The sequence below is a fragment of the Anoplopoma fimbria genome, chromosome 17 (assembly GCF_027596085.1).
Source record: "Anoplopoma fimbria isolate UVic2021 breed Golden Eagle Sablefish chromosome 17, Afim_UVic_2022, whole genome shotgun sequence".
Taxonomy (NCBI): Eukaryota; Metazoa; Chordata; class Actinopteri; order Perciformes; family Anoplopomatidae; genus Anoplopoma; species Anoplopoma fimbria.
In genome coordinates this window covers 13,895,740-13,913,422 of record NC_072465.1, presented here as the reverse complement: position 1 = coordinate 13,913,422, position 17,683 = coordinate 13,895,740, and the positions used below count along the sequence as shown (strand labels likewise).

Below are 17,683 nucleotides of genomic sequence, written 5' to 3'. Positions count from 1 at the left end.
CAAATCCAAAGCCCTTACTTTACAACAATCACTCAAATAATACAGTACAAGCCCGTTTTTAATCCATGAGAAGAACAACAAAAACATGTTATGTCTCGGCCTAATTTACCTGGCCAAATGGCATAATTATTTTAAATACATTGGTTTACAATAAGACAAGATAAGATAAGATAAGATAAGATAAGATAAGATAAGATAAGATAAGATAAGATACAAGAGACAAAAAACAAGATCAAAATAAGTATTATAAATAAGCAAATGAGCAATAAAAAAACAGTAAAGAACAGTAAAGAATCCACAGTAACTGAAATATTATATATACAGACAGAAACTATTATAACTATTGTAGTGCACAATGTATTAGTGCCGTGTGGTCTACAATATATGGTATGTAACTTGTTTCTAGGAGATATGTTGTGTAGCCTGTTAAAAATGCAGATTAATGCCTAAAATATACCCGTATGTCATAGTTTTACAACTCATGGTCTAACTACTGAACGTTACGCTCGGTCTGGTTTTCATGTACGTCATAAAACTACAATACCCATAAGTTTTAGAATTTCCGGGTAAAAGCGGATGTGCTGTCTGATTGGTTAGCAAACACCTTTCAAAAAGAGTGCGCGGGGGTGCAGGCTCCATGATTGTTTAGGATTTAAATCGTTATACTTTATACTACTACAACCTTACCACTGCTTTGTGTGTAGCTATGGAGAACGAGTCTGCTTTTTGTCTACTGTGAATATACAAGTGTTGCCATCAAGGTCTCCTGCTCGAAGTAAGTCCCTGTTTGTCGTCTTGGTGAAGCTAGAGAACGTCCCCGTCGGTCGAACGCCTTCATGTTGTGGTTAGCGTGGATGCTAACGTTAGCATAGCGACGCTCTGCTCCCTCAGCCGGGGTTCAAAATGAAACTTACCTACTTAATAACGTGTTTTCTACAGCTGCAGACATGAAGTGTTTGAAAGTGGACGAATACGTGAAGCGGACTTCTTCTGTGGAAGAGACGGAGCTTTTATTTCAAGAACTACAGGTTAGCATAGTATATGTTTAAGATGTATATCAGGGCACACACTCCCTCGCATTCCTAGTAACGTTACAAATATATTAACTGTTATAAATGCATATCTAAACCTGTCTTTTTCTTTTGTAAATATGTTTTGCAGAATTATGTGAAGAGTCGATCAGCTATTCAGGGACGCACACTGTGTGACAGGATCATCAGAGCCTGTAACCATCAACTTGGAGTTGGATCACCTAATGTTAACCATGTCAGTCAGTTGGTTAAGCTGGTGACGCTTTGCCTTCAGGGCTATGATGTTTCTGCAGCACTTATTTCTCAGAGCAGTCCACTATACATGGAAAAGATCATTTTCCATATTGTCAAGAAGCTAAGCACCCTGGAAGCTCACAGTCTGTGTAGCCATGTATCTGGGTTGCTTTACAGCAGGCTTACCCCAGCTCAACAGGTATGCATCACTTTATATTTTAGTTAGTTTACACGTATTGTGTATTCCACATCTGCACTGCATGATTGCTTTTTTAGTGTCAGCATTAACACGGTTACAATTCTTATATGGTCCATAGGACGAGGACTACCGTGTTCTTGTGCGGAGCTGCTTCTCAGTGCTCTGGAATGGACTATCTGCTACCAAAGATAAGAAGACCCTGAATCCCCGTGACAAACTCCACTGCCAGATACAAGCTCTGAGCTTCCTTCTGTTGTTGGACACAGAAAGTGTAACCCCCTCTTTCTCCAAAGCCCCCATATATACAGAGGATGCCATTGCTGAATTTGAAAGTAGCTGTGAAGCAGTAACTAAGGACGCTGCCTCTTTTCTTCTCCAGCAAATTCACACACTCTTCAGCGGATGCTGGACTAGTGGTCAAGGCTGTGAGGGGGGCGGGTCAAAGTTGTTGACTGAGACTTCAAGTCTATACACGCTCTTTGAAATAGTACTAATTACAGTGAAGGTGCTTTGTAAGTCTGGCCACTATGATCTTGCTTTCACCTTCTTGAATGAGATTGAGAGTAAAGTCAGAGACTGTGCTGACTGTCACTGTACAGCGTTGGTACTCGGCAAATGGGCAGTAAAGATTAATTCTACAATGAAGGCTGGCGGGGAGAGTAGCCAGTCCTTAACAGAGTGTGCCCGGGCCTTGAGGTCTCTTTCAGCTGAGCTGGGGGACAGAGAAGCTCATGCAGTCCTGGAAGGTTGTGGACTAGTGGTGTGGGCTGTCGAAAGTAGCAACAGCAAGGGAATAAGTGGACCAGTGCTCCTGGCTTGGTTTTCCTTTTGTGAGGAGCACCAAGAACGGATGGTAAAGACGCTAAATAAGGTGAGTTTAGTTACTGAACGGGAAAATGTGTTCTTTTTGTTTACCAAGATTAGGAATTATTCTGTAAATCTAGAGCACTGTTGGGTTTTTTCCTCAGTTGCCATCAAATAGCCATACAGAGGTAAAATGTATTTTCTTGAGAATTTATACAGATCTGTGATTTGCTTTATTTACAGAATTCAACATGCCAGGCTGAGTGCAGCAGACTGCAACAGGCACTTTGCTTCAGCATCTACCAAGGCTTTGTATTTGCTTACGAGAGCATGCTCGCATCACAGGTGAGGCTGCTTCTGTAACATCCAATTTCATTGTGATGATGATATTACAGAAACTGAAAATAAGACCAATGATTCACACAGTTAGAAGATGTTGCTGCAGTTCTAATTGTACTTCAGCTTTAGTACTGATTGATATTTGTTGTTCTCAGCTGGAGAACAGTGACACACTGAACAGAGTGCTGCTTTACTGCCAAGCCACAGCTGGACAGATGATGACAGAACTGCGTAAACTGTCTAGTGAAAACCTTCTCATCAAAGCAGGTGATTATTACATTCTTGATTATTAACATGTCAGGTCTTCTGAGAGGTTCTGAAATGCTTACTTTAAATGAAATATTGTATGACAATTTGAGATTACCGTGTGTCTTGCAGTGATTGCTATGAGCAACTTGGCTTGTGGATTTTACAACCGGCGTCTCTATGACCAGGCCTTCACACTTGTTGAGATTCTCTGCCGGGATCTATGCAAGAATTGTCCTGTCTCACTCTCTGTCGATAGGGTAAGTCCTTCAAGTGTGTTTTTTATTTGTTATGTCATAAACATACACATTGTCAGTAGTGTATAAATCATGTCTTTGTCTTGAATGGGCTTAGTTGTCCGTATACCTCCTGATTTTAAATGGGTTGTGATGTATGCAAATCCAAATGATCCTGAAGAAAATTTGTTTAATTTTTTACACACATCTCTATTATTAATCTGTCTTTTGACTACCTAGTTGAGCCGACCCTTCATGCTGGCTGTGCAGACCTCTAGGCGGGCTGGACAACTGGAGCGAGCGCTGGACTGGGTGATCCTGTGGCTGAAGGCTCTGGGGGACAACATCACTACTTGTATGTCTGAACCGGTCTCCCTGTGGGTGAAAACAAAGACTGACGCTGCACGTAACTCGGAGGAGGACATCCGTCTCAGGTACAGATTAATTCTAATAAAGGGATGTGTATTTATTTATTTTTGACAACAATTGAATTTTTCAGAAAGGTGTTTTTGTGGATTATTGATTGAAAGGAAACTTGTCCCACCCTGACATAGGACATTACATGATGGTTTTGGTCCTGACGTCCCAGATGAGCGAGTAATGCTTTGCCTGTTGGAGGAAGAGTTGCGTTGCTACAAGGAGGTGGCAGGAGACACGGCCCAGGAGCGTTACAACACACTATGTGATCTGTTGGACATCTGCAACGAGGACAGCTCCCACACCCATCTGCGTGCGGTCTACCTCTGTGAAATGGCCCAAGTTGTGTGTTACCAGGATTTCAGTGAACAGACCGACTGGTAGGAGCTTTTATTTACATAATTTCTAATCAGTGGTGCTCCTTGACATTTACAAATACACTGTTTTATGTGGGGTTTGTGTGATCAGGGCAAAGAAGTATCAAGGGCAGCAGCTTACTGTCTCTGTATTCATTATGTACATTTGTAACTGTACAGCACGGCAGTTGATTTTACCCATGAAGCTTTACGGTTACTTGAAGAAGAACCCGAGACTCCAGAGAATGCTGACAAACTCAAGGATGACAAGGCCCACGCTTTGCTTTGGCTCTATATCTGCACTCTCGAGAATAACCTTCAGGAGGTGAGCTTTATTATGACTGGTTTTCAATTATTATCTGGATTAAAGTCTTGGTGTAATTAAATGACCAAGTGGCTTTTTTTGTCTTTTTTTTCCTTTCAGACCATTGACAGGGACAAAAAACTGCGAGAGTTGCGTGAGCAGACACGGTGTGCGGCCAATCAAGTAGAAACCAATGATTTTGATTATGAAGACAAGCAGAAGACCCAAGACAGCATCCAGGTCTATGAAGGCTTGCATTTCAACCTGGCGGCAGAGAACAGTAAGAGCCCTCTTTTCATATCATCAATCATCCTACTATAGACACTTGATATGATGGTTATACTTGTACCATAATCTATTGTTTTGCTATTCTGAACACGTCTCTGCCAAGAATTATTGGTGTGTCGCTGTCTTGAGATTAATAGACATCATTTTTTAATTCCTATAAGAGTTGTGCAAGCCTCTGGAAAGAGCACTGGAGGAATGGTCCGCTCTTCTCCAGAGTCAAGTCCTGCCTTCTGTCAGAAACCCCAAACACACCTGCAGCTCCATTGCTGTGACTGCAGCTCTCTTCAAACTCAAAGGAAAGGTAATAAAACATTCGGGAGGCTCTCCTTTTAGTTTTTGCTCTTCATCACAACATTTATTGAGCTTCTATCAAATAAGTAATCACTGGGTTAAGAACTCTGGAAAGCAAATAGTTTGATTAAGAAGTTTCACTGTAAAATGGACCACTCTGTGGTCAGGTTATTATAAGTATTGTTCACATTATTGGTAATTAATCTGCTGTATTTATCAAATCTCTTCTCTTATGTAGCCTCTAAAGGCTTTGGAAGCTTACCAGCTTGCAATTGGACTTTCACGTCAACTGGATGATGCCCACGGATGTGCCAGCTCCCTCTGTCAATCAGCCAGCATCCTCCTGGATATGGGCACTCCTGAACTGGCTTTGGTAATGTTATTTATAGTTTGGAAATTATTATTCATAGCAAACATACTACATCTCATTTTAGCTCACATTGTTCATTGTGCCGTTTTTTTTAAAGGCCCAGCTAGAGCAAGCAGAAACATTTCTTCCTTCTGTTACGACTGCTGATGGACCTTCTTCTCAATCTTTGCTGGCCATTCTGTTGAAAGCTCAGTACTGCTACAGCACAGGACAGGTAAGTGACATGTCTGGAAGAGGTATTTCTTGCGTTGTTGTTGTTGTTGTTGTTGTTGTTGTTTTTTTTTTTTTTTTTTTTTTATCGCTTGAATAGGTGATTCTATCAAATTGACCCTTTCCTTTTGATCATATCTCAGGTGGATCGTGGATTACCTTATCTGTGTGAGGTACTTAAAGAAGTGAACAAGCAGAGGCAGTCAAAGAGTTGGTACTTGCTGCGTGCTCGGATGCTCCAGACCTGCAGCTCCTATCTCAGTTTGGACACAGCTGCACTGCCACAAGCCCAGCGAAGCCTTATCACACAGCATGGTTAGCTAAAGCATTTGCTACATTGAATATAATTTCTGTTTTCATTTTGCATTGTGAGAATGTAGAGGAGAAGTTTGCAGCTTTTAATGGAATAAGGACCTGTGATTGTGTCTCAGGTCTCAATAGCCCGGACACTGCCCTATATGAAAGTCTGAAGCTTCTCTGCAGCCTGCTGGTCACTTTAGTGGGGAAGGGCCTATATGGGTCTATCGGCAGCAGCTCAGACATGCGCTTCATTGACCAAGGTAGGTTTGTCCCACACATGGACTGACTGAAAAAGCCTCTAATAACTTATTGATGTCGCTTTTTGTTCCATCTGCCATGATTCTCTCCCTCTCACCCTTGATCTTTGAGCAGGAGATAACTTGGTGCTGAAGTGGCAGCTGCTCTCAGAGCTTCTAAGCTGCTCTATGAAGGTTGTGGCTGTGAGGAGCAGCTGTGGAGCTGTCAATGATGCCAGGCTCCAATGTCTAGAAGCTCTCAAACTGGCCATCAAGCTGCAAGCGCTCAGCCAGTACGTACATGTGCATGGTCAAGGGTTAAAATGTAAATAGTGAAGCGGTTTCCAAAAGATAGCTTGTGCCCTGGTATTATCTGTGTATACTGGCCATTGTTAAATATTGTATTCTGCAGTGTACAATTCTAATCTTGCCAGCAAGTCGCAACTTGTTTCTCCTCTTATTTTTTGTGTGCTGTTAAGCTTGATGTGGTGTTTAAGCATATTTATTGAACCTTAAGTTTTATTCTGTAGCTGTTTTGAACAGGTAAAATACAATCTATACAGTATATTGCTCTTGTGTTTTTATTAAAAAAAAGACTAAATGTTATAGTTAGTCATATACTAATTCTCTCTTTTCTTTGCTATTTTTTGTCATTATTTTAGATGCGCTGAGCTGCTGGTGATCAAAGCTGAGTTGGAGCTGATGCAGGGGGAGAGAGAAGAAAGTAGAATTGATTTAGACAAAGTCAGAAACCTTCTGGAACTCTGTACAGGTATGTTAAATACAAAACTCCTGTTCAAATAAAGCTTGATGTTGCTACTATATTTTTTTGTTTGACTTTAAGTAAGATTGTGTTTTGATTTGATGAACTTGTTCTTTTTGTATTTTAAAAGTTATGTTAATGCCAGGTAAATTGTCATCAAAAACTAAAAACAAGTTATTTATTTTTTTGAACAAATGTTAGGATTATTGTCTAATTTAAAACATGTCTCTCTCCTTTAACTACATAATGGACTTTTTGTTTCTTTTCCTCAGATTTCTCTGATCAGGTGCAGAAGGCTGAAGTGAAAATCAAACCAAGAAAAGGTCGCCCGGCACAGAAACCTCAGTCGCCCCTTCCTGCCTTGGAGGATGATCTTAAGGGCATCTTGAGCACTAGGTGGACTGGCAAAGAACCTGTAGTGAGGGATGTGGCCTCCTCCCCGCCTTTCAAAGCCCAGCCTCGCCGCTGGCTCTCCTCCCTGGCGCACAAATCTGACTGCCACTGCCCCTGCTGCTCGGAGCCCTGTCTGGGCCGTGCAACTGCTCGCTGGGCAGCCACACAGGCTGCTCTAATACTGCAGCTAGACCCCAGTGAAGCCAAAGTTGGTTTTAAACTTCAGACAGCAACTTTGGCTCGCTGCAAGAGTGTTGGTGCCAAACTTGGGGCAAAATTGGCTAAACTCTTCCCTCCCTGTGGCTCTGGCAAAAGCCCCTGTAAGCCCTCCCTGATGCAGGACGTAGTCGGCCGTGTCTACCTTCACATGGCCCTGTCTGGGCTGGAACCAAGGCTTAGCAAGGTCTGTGGTATATGGAAAGTCCTGGAAGCTGGCTTTGCATTTGTTGATTCCACACCTTCCCCTACGCTAAGACCTGTGAGAGCAGGCCTAATGGCAACCAAAGCCATTGCGTCATTGGTTACTTTGGCTGTGAAAAAGGGCTGCAGCCCAGAGGAGCTCTTCTCAAATGCTTGGACTTGGAATTCACCAAAAGAGGATAAAAAGCTGAAATCAGAACAGAAAGCGGTGTATCCCACATCTTCACTTAAGAAGCCTAAAGAGTCAATAAAAAAACTAGATATTCCTGACAAAACAAAGGAGGCCAAGAAGGTCAAGGTTGTCAAGCCCAAGATTGTAGTGACAAGCTCTTCAACCAAAGGAAAGAGACTTGTTCCCATGACACCAGTTATGGTAAAGCCTGAGCCATCTGGTAGGGAGCGTGACTCTTTTGACTTTAACACAGTGGTACCAACATTGGCCTGCACTCCTCTTCAAAAGGTGAAAGCCCCCGCCTCAGTGCAAAAAGCACCGAGGACTGCCCCTAAGCTCCAGTTTCATGTGTATGAAGAGTTGTCGCCAGTTCAAGACAAAACCCAAGCTGTGCCTGCTGCCCCCAGACGCACAAAGATATCACGTTTCGTGGTAAGCATCTAACCGAAACAGTTTTTATTGTTGCAAAAAAAATTGCAGCTTTTTGTGTTTTTATGGAAAATAACTTCTTTCTTATATTTTAATACAGATGGAGTTTAGCGATGAGAGTGACGCAGAAGCGAACACCCCGGCAGAGCCCAAAGAACAAACAGATGTGCCTAAAAAGCGAACAACCACAAGAAGAGCTGCACAGAACTGTAAAACAGCCCCAGATCCACCTGCAGAGAAGGTCCCACCCAAGAGGCAGACCAGGAGCAAGAAGACCACTGCAATGCCTCGGGCGACTTCTGAGGATGATGAGTCTTTGGTCCTTCCATCTGCCTCAACCAGAAGAGGAAGAACTAGAAGGGAGCTGTCCAGGGCAGAGGCAGATCCAGTGGAGGAGCCTGACAAGATGAGGACCATTGAGGAGGAAACTGCTCAAGTTCTGAACATTAGCATTGAGCAGCTCAGGACATCCGACTGTGAAGAGGCTGAAGACAATCCTGCTTCAAGTAAAGATATCGGTGTGTATTTTGTGCACTTTGGTGAAACTCCCTAAAAATTAGTAAACATATAACTTAATTACTCTGCATTTGCACAAAATGTACCACGATAGGTTTAGTTGTGCCATCCATGTCTTTTCGTGATGACTTCCCAGCCTTCCAAGCTCACTGTTAATGTTTTGAAACTCAGCTATAATGGCAATCACTGTATCTAACAAAATGTTGATAAAGAACCAGAGCTCTAATCTCTTTCTTGACTCTCTCCATAGATTTCGAGGTCTTGCGGAGGGATATGGGTTGTGATTTGGACAGAGACGACTTGTCTGAACTAAGAAGCAGAGGTCATCTGAGAGAACATCAACAAACCCACCTCTCTCACTCACACACCAGGCCAGGTGAGGCTTTACACAAATGCAGGCGGTCTGAATTATGACTCTGTATCTTTATGGTATAATTTGTCCTTTTCAGTCGAGTGAGACTCGCAATCTCTTAATGATCTTCAAAACTTAACAATATATGTGTATGAAAGCAAGGAAACATGCCACTAACATCTAGAAAGCATCTAATAATGAGAAACAAGTGATATGACACCTAAACAAAAAAAGTAACAAAGTAAACTGTTCAATCTTAATGTTAGCTCTTTAACCTTTTAGCTCTCCATCCAGTTGGGTCTGTAATTTTTCTTCTTTCTTCTCTCAGACACTCTTTCCCTGGAAGATATTGAGTCGTTGCTCTGCTCAGCATGGTTGGCCCTCCAGCACTTCCCCTCCCCCACCATCTACCCGACCCTCTGTGCTCTTCTGGCCTTGACCAGGGGGCAGCAGGACCCCGTAACTACGGCAATGCTGCATGCCCACTCCTTGGGCATCACAAATCGTCATCACACAATCAGGCATTTGGCCAGTTGTCTCAAGTAAGCACATGTATTGTATGTATAGTGTCAAGTCATGATTTCCCTCTGACAACACCTTGGTGTTTTTTTATCATATATATTTTATAATACATTGTTTTGGCATCCTTTTGATATCTGAAAGTTCACACCTCCGCATTGTTTCACCTTGACAATATCTCAAATGGTTTAATTTTTGTGTCATCATTCAAATAGAAAGCTGAGAAAGGCGCCCAGTGAGTTAACAGACAAGATGGATGCTCTGAGTCTAGATGAGCTCAGTACAAACGAGTCCAAGAACTCCACTGAACAGAGGTTGTTGCGGTTGGAGAACATCTTCTCCTTCCCAACTGCTGACTCCGCTACTTTCCCAGAGAGCCACTGTCAAGAGTTTCACCAACTAATTCAACAGCTTCCCACGGGTAAAATATGAAATACTGTCTTGATCTCAGTAGCAGAACGGGTACATTTTCATGTTTGCTTCCATCACAATGTGGTCAGTAGTGCATTATAAGATTAGCAAAAACAGAATTTGAACTGCATTATTCTCATGTAGTATTATCCTTTCTTTCTGTGCATCCCTCTCTCTCTCCTTTGCAGGGGTTACTGTGTGTGTGATGTCTGTGCTTGGAGTAAAACCTGGGGAGATGGGTGACAGCATCATACTGTCACGTCTTGAGAAGGGCTCTGCCCCTGTCACTGTTCACATCCCCACCTATAAACAACAGGTGAGGACAGGAAATAACAGTATGAGTAGGATGGTAGCCACAATCTAAAACCAGACACGTATATTGTTAATGGTTAAAAATATGGCGGCACAAGTGACTTTAAAATATTGCCATTCTCATACTGCCATCTTGTATCTAGTATCTTAGCCTAAAGGGAAAATATTTATTGTAGTTGTATTTAATTGAAATATAAAGGCATCTTTTAAAATAAATTAAAGGATATTCATACTCTTGCTTCAATGAGTAAATATGTCACTTAATTCAATATCTAAAAAAAGTACTGTGCAGCGAGATACTCTTATGTGGAATAATGTTTGTTTGAGTTTTGTAATTTCCCTGTAGTTTATCATTAACATCCCAGATTATAACTTTGCCTTTTGTCTCTCTGTGTTATGCAGCACTCCATCAGTTGGCTGGTTCAGGAGATAGACAGTATTCAGGTGGAGCAGAAGCTTGTGAGCTCTGTGTCTGAGAAGGTCAAGTGGTGGGAGGGCCGCGGGGCGCTTGACTCTCGAGTTGGGGTAAGTGGTGAAGAGCGAGGGAGCTACTGGGGAGTCTCAGGGGGCTTCACAGTGCCTACATTATTTAGGCAGTGTCATTTTAAGTTATACACTTCTACTCAGACATGTAGACTAATGAAACACAACTAAATTATTTTGTCTAATCGACCTTGTTTCTTTCTTTCAGCGACTGTTAAAGGTGATGGAGGAATTGCTGGGGTGCTGGTGTAGCTTTATCCTTCCTCCTTCATTGGATCCTGAGCTCTCCAAACAGGCACAGCACCTTTGCAAGTCTTTGTCTGCAAAGGGAGTGACAGTCAGTGAGGAAATGCTGAAGGTGTGTGTTGTAGTTTTTTTTTTTTTTTTTTTTTTTTTTTTTTTTTAGTTCAAAGTACCTAAATATGATCTTCCAGTCTGTCGTGGTCTCTGTTGGAAAAGGAACAGCAAAGCAACACTTACTCACACCTTTTAACTGTTGTGTTTCAGGCTGTGCTGTCTGCCTCACCTGTGCTCTCCCAAGAAGACCTGAAGAGATTTGCTCTGGGAGTCTCTCCACAGTGGGACACGGAGTGTGACAAGCTTCTCCAAACAGCTGTGTCCCGGCTCGCTTGCAGAGACGAGCCCCGCGGTCATGTGGTTCTCATCCTGGACAAGGTTGGTTTTATCGGTTTTATCGTCTCTATTAAGTACTGCATTTTCCTACAGCCTGATTTGTACATAGAGGGGCCTTTTTGGGAGAGATAATCCCTCCAAAAGCACTATTGATATGTTCTTTTTGAGGTAGGATGATTCTAAAATGTAGAGGTATCCTCTCCTGTCCCGTTTCTTTTGCAGTACCTTCAGAAGCTGCCGTGGGAAAGCACCTCCATGTTAAGGTCTCACTCTGTCAGCCGAATGCCTTCCCTGCACTCTGTAGTTGGACTGAGCCTTCAGAAAGAGGTACGGTTAAGCTCCATTACTGTGCCAATATGGCCTGTGGGGAAGATGTAATTTACCTCCTGACAGTTAAGTTCCATGGTTATGGATATTGTTTTTTTAAATCTTTCCTTTTTAGACTGAGTCTCAGTCCATCCTTAGGCAAGGTGTCGATGCAAAGCAGGTGTTTTATGTGGTCGACCCTGATGCCAATTTAAGAAACTCTCAAGGACAATTCAAGGAATGGTTTAGCAGGTGAGACCAACACTCATGACAGTTGAAACCATTTGATTTGTCCGTATATCTTCTGTTTTCTTCCCATTTACTATATGACCATTCTCATTGAAGTAAACTGGATTGGGACGGTGTGTGTGGAGTTGCTCCTGATTCGAGTCAGCTGGAAGAAGCTGTTGCTACCAAGGATCTATACATGTGAGTTTGTACATCTTAAGTATCCTGATAGAGAGAGAAAACAATACTTACAGCTCATAATACTGCAAGATGAGAAAAAAAAAAATCTGTTTTAATATATTATTACACAAGGTTTGTGTTTTTAGATTGAGCTTTTTGATTTGATAACCTGTTTTACTTTATATCTTCTCCGTCCATCTCCTTCTAACCCCGGGATGCTTTAGTTACGTCGGTCACGGTGCAGGCGCACGATTCTTCGACGGCCAAGCAGTCCTGAAACGGCAGATGAGAGCAGCTTCTCTGATCTTCGGTTGCAGTAGTGCCGCTCTTGCAGTGCGCGGAGATCAGGAAGGACAAGGCATCGTCCTCAACTACCTCACAGCAGGCTGGTGAGATGTCTGTCTTTACTAGCAGTTGAATATCGATCTGTTAAATCTGTCATATGAATTAATTTCTATTTATTTATTTTTTTCCTTAGCCCCCTTTTTTTGGGAAACCTGTGGGATGTCACAGATCGGGATATTGATCGCTTCACCAAAGTCTTGTTGGAGTCCTGGTTATCTGCTGGTTCTGGAGCTTCCCTCCTGGATTATATGGGCCAATCACGTCAGGTCACACACATGAAACACCTCGTAGGAGCTGCACCTGTGGTCTATGGCTTACCAGTTCACCTGCAGTAGATGGGCTGGTTAACCAAAACTCTGCTAGAAACAGAATGTAAACAGTCTATACATTATCAAAATTGTATTTTTGCAGCACACGAGTGAGGAAATGACAGGTTTTTACAATATTAAAGTACTGCATTTTCTTTTATTTAAACCAATACTTCCATTTTTTTTTAACAAATGTTACTATAGTGTGAATGATTTTAAAATATTTTGCAAATTTTTATCAAATGTTTGAATGCATGTGAATTGTGATGATTGAACAATTTTTGAATAAATGATCTCGCATACAGTCGGCGTCTGATTTGTGGAAATTACTTTGTAATCAGTCACATTTATGTGAGGATTTGGTGAAAGCCTGAACAATTATATTTACAGTAATATCTTTCACAAACAAAAATGTTCTAAGCGAAAAGTGAATATGTTGCTATCTTTTGCAAATAAAATCAATTTACTGTAGAAACAAGTAAACAGATCTTATTCTTACAACACTTTTTTATACTTGCTTGAAATATGTATTGCCATTAGAGCTTAAAGCTGTAGCTATGAGATTCTTATTGGATAAATACTTTTCTCATTTTTTTTTTTACCTGTATAGAGTTGGCTCTACAGGCATTTGATCAAGAGCACAGAAAAGTGTCAGCTGTAATTTTGAGGTGCTTTCAGGGGCCTTAGAGCAAAGTAGTGAGGTACATCAGGGCAACCAATATTAATTTCCTGTTAAAAGTTTCAGTTGAATGTATATGATGTACCAAATTAACCAAAAAACAACCAAATTATTATTTTGCCAAAAACAAAATAAAAATACTTGGCACTCTCAAATTGAATTTGTCTAATATTGAAATTTAATGTGAAATTGACTTGGGGTAACGTGAACTTGAAATTGCATTCTGACCTTTGAATTTAAATTGATGTTATTTTGGGTGATATTAAATAATATCTGTTTGCAGGGTGTCAGTGCTTTTGCAAGTGCAATTGGACATTAATTGGAGATTATTGAATAAGCATTTTCAAGTTTAGGCACCAGTTTAAAAATGATAATGTCATTGACAATGACAGACATATTTAAGGGTATGCTTAAAATAACTAATCAATCAAGGTTTTTTTTATTTGATTGTGTTAATGATGCAATACAATACAAGTTAGCTTTATCTTTTTAATTTATCATGACACTATTTTGTTTAAATTACTTTATATTGTGATGCATTAATTTCCAAAATGATATGGTCTGTAATGATACTTTATACCTGTGATGTGCATTAAAGCGAGAAAAAACGTGTTTATGAACAGTTTAATAGCATTTTTGTTGAAACATGATGAAAGAGCAAGTATAAACATGGTAGGGACAGTTTTAGTGAAAGAAGCAGGTGCGTTTCATAACTTGACCACACGGGGGCGGTGTTTCAGACTAAAGACCGCCCACCTCCATCACCCGGAAACAGTCACTAAAGGTCAGTCGGCATCGCTCTTCCAACATGGCGGTGAATCTCACAGACCTCTCCCTGCCTCAATTAGAGGGACTGAAAACCCAACTAGATCAGGTAACCCGTTAATAGAAGTTTAGTATGAACCAATTGTGACTGTTTTATGTGATATGGACTTTATGAGGCCGATAATCTGAATAGAGACGTCAGGGTAGCTAACTAGCCCACCTGAAGCTAACGCTACACACGCTAACGGTGCTTAAATATCCAGTGAGCATTTCAGTATTATGTCTCACCGTTTTACGCATTTCGACAGAAGTAAAATATACTTTGAAATGTGGCCACATTGTGTTGTTCTTATTGTAAATGAGTGTGTTTAGTTATCCACTAACGTTACGTTCTCGTTGGAGGCAGACAGGTGTGGTCGCTTTGACTGTTTTGTACAGTACCAGTCAAAAGTGTGGACACACCTTCTCATTCAACTACTTTGAAGAATCTAAAATATAAAACATTCTGGTTTGTTTAGCATTTGTTTGTTTACCACATAATTCCATATGTGTTCCTTCATAGTTTGGATGTCTTCAATATTAATCTACAATGTAGAAAAAATAAAAATAAAGAAAAACCATTGAATGAGAAGGTGTGTCCAAACTTTTGACTGTTTTGTACATTTGAATGTTTTGCAGGAGATCGAGTTCTTGACTTCTTCAATAGGTCAGCTCAAAGTTGTCCAGACGAAATATGTTGAAGCAAAAGATAGTATGAACGTCCTGAACAAAAACAACAAAGGTGAGTAAAATACTTTATAAGACTTGGTGCCCCAACAATCCTTTAAAGGAGTTCCTTCTGGAATGATTGATAAAACATTTAGCTTAACAGTGATAATTCATTTTTAATGATAATTTACACTTCCCTTTTATCTATCTCTCTCTCTCTCTCTCTCTCTCTCCCCCTCCCCCTCCAAAGGGCTTACTGTACACCAGTGTGTTGCACAAATTTATGTGCCTTTTTTAAATATGAATTATTTTTCCAAAGTTGTAATGTCGTCATGTTAATGTAAGTCTTTTGAAATCAGCCTCTACACCTGTGACTCTGCAGCTGAAGTTGACTACGTGTTAATTCCTTCTCTCCTCTGTCACACAGGGAAAGAATTGCTCGTGCCACTTACCAGCTCTGTATCCTTCCTCTCGTGGTCTCCTGTTTGGTTGTTTTTGTGTGACGTGTTTTAATGAAGTTCTGTGTTTCTGGAGACATGCATACTTTCCCTTGACATTTTGTCCTCTCAGATGTACGTCCCTGGATCATTAAATGATGTGGAAAATGTCTTTGTGGATGTGGGGACAGGATACTATGTTGAAAAGGCAAATATATTAGAATTTAAAATCAATAAGTAATGTAATAAATTACTAGATCATTTATTCCCGTAATGTAATGCATTCTTATGTAAATTTAATTTATACTCTAAATTTGTCTTTTTCTTTCTTTAGAATGTCGAAGACTCAAAGGCTTTCTTCAAACGTAAAATAGACTTCCTCACAAAGCAGATAGAGAAAATTCAGCCAGCTCTTCAGGAAAAACACGCCATGAAACAAGGTAAACTCTCTTAAAACTTTTTTTAATACATATCTGTATTTCCTCATTGTAAATTTTTTCCATTCAAGGCCAGATATTTAAATGCCACAAGTCCCTTATGTTTTAACTAATATAATGGATATTACAAGGCAAGTCCAAAACTTAACAAAATTAAACACAAGTTATTAGCATAGAGGTTTGCAAATTAAATGATTACAAAGTTATATTCACTTAACTTCCATAGACTTTCACTAAAATGTACAAAGTTTTTACTTTCAAAGTTATTAATATACCACAGATAATATTTTAGAGTACAATTAAAATGTACCTACTAATAAACGTGTTAGAAAAAAACATGGTAAAAAAACAAACAAAGTTTTTAGTGGAAAACATTCTGTATTTGGTTGGCTTAATAGGCTCAGCTAACTCAACTTCAAATTGTTTTAGAAGTATCGTGTGCAGTTGCATCAGAGTAGTTTTAAGAGTACATTAGCACAGTATTGGACCTGATATCAGCTTTTGGTATCGGTGCATCTCTCTAATGGTGTGGTTTGTAACTAACATTAGCTTTAAGAGGCAAAGTTAGTAACGTGCATTAATGGGACATTTTATGTCAAGGCAACCAGTGCAACATCAGATTCCAGGGTTGGCCTACGATAAATGCGTCATCCATGCAGCTTTCTATTACAGACTTAATTACTTTGCAAATTGTGTTCTTTCTTTCAGCTGTGATTGAAGTAATGAACGTGAAGATCCAGCAACTTCAACAGACCCAGCAGGCATCCCAAGTAGTTGGACCCACCAAGGCTTAATGATCACACCTGTTTGAACTATTCATGATGTGGGGGGGGGGGGGGTGTTATGTTTGTGTGAGAATAAATGAAGAAAGTGCATAAACCATGTCACCAGTTAATTATAAGTAGGCTATTGTCTTGGTTAAGAAATCATGTGTACTTGGTCAATTCAAAGTCAATTTTATTGGGTGTCCGATAAATTCTGCATAACAAAAGTGGTAAATTCATCAATTCAATTCATTCATAGATCATGTTTTTTGGTATTGTTGTGTATTCATCAGTGGGGTCCACTACCAAGAACAATTTTTTTATGCTTCAGTGCTGGCAAATGCCATGGCTTGAGGCACTATGTTTCCAGGTTGTCTTTCCAATTCTAGTGAATACGATATTGTAAGAATGCCTTGAGGGAATTCTCTCCATGTATGACACAAATGTCCAGGTGGCTCGAGGGTGAATTTGACTCTGATTTGAGAGATTTGGGACACAAGATTATTTGATTCCACACTCTTTACTTCCTCTCCTTGGATGACAACCAGGAGGGGGGGGTGGGGCTGTTATGCTGGTAGTCCAGCTCAAGGTTATTGGCTTTCCTAATATGGAGCTTCAAGAGATGTTGTGCAACATGTGACAAAGCACTCAGTTCTCTCTAAAAAATATCCCTCAGAATAGAAAACTTATGCAGTACCAATTCTCAGATTTATGTATGTATTTTTTGTGTTCCTTTCCTTTACAATTTGTAAATTGCATCTGCTAGGTGATTAAGGTTAGTGGTTTCTCCACTTATTTCAACAACAAACAAATCTAATAATAAAAGACAACTTATGTCGCACCCCAAAGGTTGTTAATGTTGCATAAATACTATTGAGGCATGCAGCCATATTTAATTTATTGTTTTTATCTTACAAGTTGATTAAAAAATTATGAAATGACCAAATAATTAATTTACAAGAGAATAGGTACCGTTTTGCTTGTAGAGCAGTTGAGCAAATGCATGGTCAATTAATTAATTGATCTGTGCCCGTAGCCTTGTTCATCAGTTTTTTTCTAACACCATACATTTCGTCAATAATTTGGTAATATATAAAATATCAATATTCCACACATAGTATGACGATCTGAGGAAAAACAACGCTGTATTAATATATATATATATAAATATATATGTCGATGCAAAGTGAACATAGAGTGGAAAAGATAAGTTTAAAGAAACATTTCTCAGTTGTGGACTCAAGTTCCTACTGAAAGACGGA

General features: G+C 40.2%; 2 protein-coding genes across 2 annotated transcripts; both read left to right on the top strand.

Moving 5' to 3' along the window:
- Nucleotides 1-589: 589 nt before the first annotated feature.
- On the top strand, nt 590-12,898 carry espl1 (extra spindle pole bodies like 1, separase). Its single transcript, XM_054617318.1, has 32 exons — nt 590-775; nt 940-1,028; nt 1,162-1,464; nt 1,583-2,335; nt 2,512-2,613; nt 2,763-2,874; nt 2,986-3,113; nt 3,330-3,523; nt 3,644-3,886; nt 4,043-4,187; nt 4,287-4,446; nt 4,616-4,755; nt 4,984-5,118; nt 5,213-5,329; nt 5,469-5,640; nt 5,757-5,885; nt 5,998-6,154; nt 6,524-6,633; nt 6,897-8,041; nt 8,139-8,556; nt 8,805-8,930; nt 9,235-9,448; nt 9,641-9,846; nt 10,025-10,152; nt 10,551-10,673; nt 10,840-10,989; nt 11,139-11,306; nt 11,487-11,591; nt 11,707-11,822; nt 11,916-11,999; nt 12,203-12,367; nt 12,457-12,898. The coding sequence occupies exons 2-32, from the start codon at nt 948-950 to the stop codon at nt 12,656-12,658; spliced, it is 6,531 nt and encodes a 2,176-aa protein (XP_054473293.1). The 5' UTR covers nt 590-775; nt 940-947; the 3' UTR covers nt 12,659-12,898.
- Nucleotides 12,899-14,074: 1,176 nt separating this feature from the next.
- On the top strand, nt 14,075-17,262 carry pfdn5 (prefoldin 5). The gene is made up of 6 exons (XM_054617271.1): nt 14,075-14,184; nt 14,754-14,856; nt 15,211-15,242; nt 15,354-15,428; nt 15,555-15,660; nt 16,366-17,262. Exons 1-6 carry the CDS (start codon nt 14,119-14,121, stop codon nt 16,449-16,451), a joined length of 468 nt encoding a protein of 155 aa, XP_054473246.1. The 5' UTR covers nt 14,075-14,118; the 3' UTR covers nt 16,452-17,262.
- Nucleotides 17,263-17,683: the final 421 nt, after the last annotated feature.

Coding starts and splice junctions, on each gene's coding strand:
- pfdn5 (XM_054617271.1), top strand. CDS start 14,119: ATGGCGGTGAATCTCACAGACCTCTCCCTGCCTCAATTAGAGGGACTG. Junction 14,185..14,753: donor TGAAAACCCAACTAGATCAG/GTAACCCGTTAA, acceptor AATGTTTTGCAG/GAGATCGAGTTCTTGACTTC. Junction 15,661..16,365: donor AAAACACGCCATGAAACAAG/GTAAACTCTCTT, acceptor TCTTTCTTTCAG/CTGTGATTGAAGTAATGAAC.
- espl1 (XM_054617318.1), top strand. CDS start 948: ATGAAGTGTTTGAAAGTGGACGAATACGTGAAGCGGACTTCTTCTGTG. Junction 2,875..2,985: donor AAACCTTCTCATCAAAGCAG/GTGATTATTACA, acceptor TGTGTCTTGCAG/TGATTGCTATGAGCAACTTG. Junction 3,114..3,329: donor TCTCACTCTCTGTCGATAGG/GTAAGTCCTTCA, acceptor TTGACTACCTAG/TTGAGCCGACCCTTCATGCT.